Here is a 2,500-nt window from a genome sequence, read left to right on the forward strand (position 1 = left end):
ATTTATACACAAACCCTCTCACTACGACACACAGACACTTATGTGTGTGTGTGTGTGTGTGTGTGTGTGCTTACACCTCTCCCTTTCTGTCTCTCAGTGACATGCAAATGTAACACTAAACTGCTCTCCACAAAAATCTGTGACTGCAAACTGCAGTTGTCCAACTCTTATAAACATCTCTCTCTCTCTCTCTCTTTGGTGACCACCACCAGCTAACTATGGATACCTGGACTTCTCTGACGTCTGCCAACACTACCTGGGGAAGTTCGGCCTCTACACTGCTATCACCTGTTCCCTGATGTCCCTTGTCGGAGGCATGATCGTCTATTGGATATTGATGAGTAATTTTCTATACAACACCGTGTCTTTTTTTGCAAGTAAGTCAGTATTCGTTTCATGTAACCCTGATATTCTGTGGATGTGAAGAGCAAGCCTTCTATGTCTGCATTGGTTTGTGAGATGTGCAACAGTATTATGCAATGAATAACATACAAACTAGTACAGACTTGTAAAATAATATATTAAACACTAAAATAAATCATTTTTCCATGATGTTGGCTGCAAAACATTCATCATTTTATGAATATCAACTGGTGAAATAAATACATTTATCTCATAGCTCCAGACTTTCTTTATATTCCATATATATATATATATATATATATCATCATCATCGTCGTCGTTGTTTAGCGTCCGCTTTCCATGCTAGCATGGGTTGGACGGTTCAACTGGGGTCTGTTAAGCCAGAAGGCTGCACCAGGCCCAGTCTGATCTGGCAATGTTTCTACGGCTGGATGACCTTCCTAACGCCAACCACTCCATGAGTGTAGTGGGTGCTTTTTACGTGCCACCGGCACAGGTGCCAGATGAGTCTGGCAAACGGCCACGAACGGATGGTGCTTTTTATATATAAATTCGAAATAACCTACCTTTTTCTAATTTTTATATATATATATATATATATATATATATATATATTTATATATATATTATATTTTGTGAATTTGATTTAGTATTTCTAATTGAATTTTTCCCTGTAAGTTTGGAATAATATTCCCTCATATTATTGTTATATATATATACATACATATATATATATATGTATATATATATATATATATAGATAGATAGATAGATAGATAGATAGATAGATAGATACTCACACTCACACACACACATACATATGTATGTATTCAAAAATATAAGGAAAGGAACAAGTAAATCACAGACTACAATTGTTTCATAGCTAAAATAATGTTGGTTACAGAATTTGTAACATGCATGAAACTTGTTTAACAAATGCTGAGGTCCTAATACCTTTCAGTCTTTTATAGTGTAGCAGTGAGTTAAACAAATGATTTATCAAATTAGCAACACCACATATGAGTGGCTGTGTGGTAAGTAGCTTGCTAACCAACCACATGGTTCCGGGTTCAGTCCCACTACGTGGCACCTTGGGCAAGTGTCTTCTACTATAGCCTCGGGCCGACCAATGCCTTGTGAGTGGATTTGGTAGACGGAAACTGAAAGAAGCCCATCGTATATATGTATATAAATATATGCGTGTGTGTGTTTGTGCGTCTGTGTTTGTTCCCCTAGTGTTGCTTGACAACCGATGCTGGTGTGTTTATGTCCCCGTTACTTAGCGGTTCGGCAAAAGAGACCGATAGAATAAGTACTGGGCTTACAAAAGAATAAGTTCCAGGGTCGAGTTGCTCGATTAAAGGCAGTGCTCCAGCATGGCCACAGTCAACTGACTGAAACAAGTAAAAGAGTAAAAAGAGTAAGATATATGTGTGTGTGTGTTTTGAAATAATTTACTAAAATATTTTGTTTGAATTGATATTTAAATTGTAATTTAAGATGGTCAATCTTTCAACTAATTATTTACCATTCTTCGAAGCCCCACTCATGTATATACCCATTTATACACACACTTATATATATGTATATATCATCAATGTCATCAACATATATGTATGTGTGTGTGTATGTATGTGTGTGTGTGTGTATAATCATCATCATTTAGTGTTCGTTGTCCATGCTGGCATGGGTTGGACAGTTTGACCAGGGCTGGCAAGGCTGGAAGGCTGCACCAGACCCCAGTCTGATATGGCATGGTTCCTATGGCTCGATTCCCTTCCCAATGCCAAACCCTCCAAGTGTGTAATGGGTCTCATTTGCATGACTCCTATATCTGCCATGACTGCGATTTTCCTCAGGGTCTCCTTCTCAAGCATGACATAAGGCCAAAGGTCACGGTCATTGCCACCGTGAGGCCCAACACTCAAAAGGAACTCAGCCACTTTGCCTCTGTGAAGCCTGACACTTGAAAGGTACTTTTGCGTGCCTGTTACGTGACCCCGGCATCAGCCATGACTACCGTTTCACTTGGCTTGACAGGTCTTCTCAATCGCATCCTCCTGCCAATACACACATATGTACGTATGTCCTCAGCTTAAACATGTTATCGTTATCACTGTTTAATGTGGAATTCTTT

General features: G+C 38.9%; 1 protein-coding gene across 3 annotated transcripts in view; it reads left to right on the forward strand.

The window, feature by feature from the left end:
• LOC115230022 (sodium-coupled neutral amino acid transporter 9) overlaps positions 1 to 2,500 on the forward strand; it is a 37,757-nt gene that overhangs the window by 17,136 nt on the left and 18,121 nt on the right. For all 3 annotated transcript variants that reach the window (XR_004997424.1, XM_029800262.2, XM_029800261.2), the window contains one exon: positions 213 to 377. Coding sequence is in view for 2 of the 3 variants with exons in the window: in XM_029800262.2 (XP_029656122.1) it covers positions 213 to 377 (165 nt within the window). In the remaining variant the exon portion in view is untranslated. The remainder of the gene's footprint in view (positions 1 to 212; positions 378 to 2,500) is intronic.

This window comes from Octopus sinensis, unplaced genomic scaffold (assembly GCF_006345805.1).
Source record: "Octopus sinensis unplaced genomic scaffold, ASM634580v1 Contig14123, whole genome shotgun sequence".
Classification (NCBI taxonomy): Eukaryota; Metazoa; Mollusca; class Cephalopoda; order Octopoda; family Octopodidae; genus Octopus; species Octopus sinensis.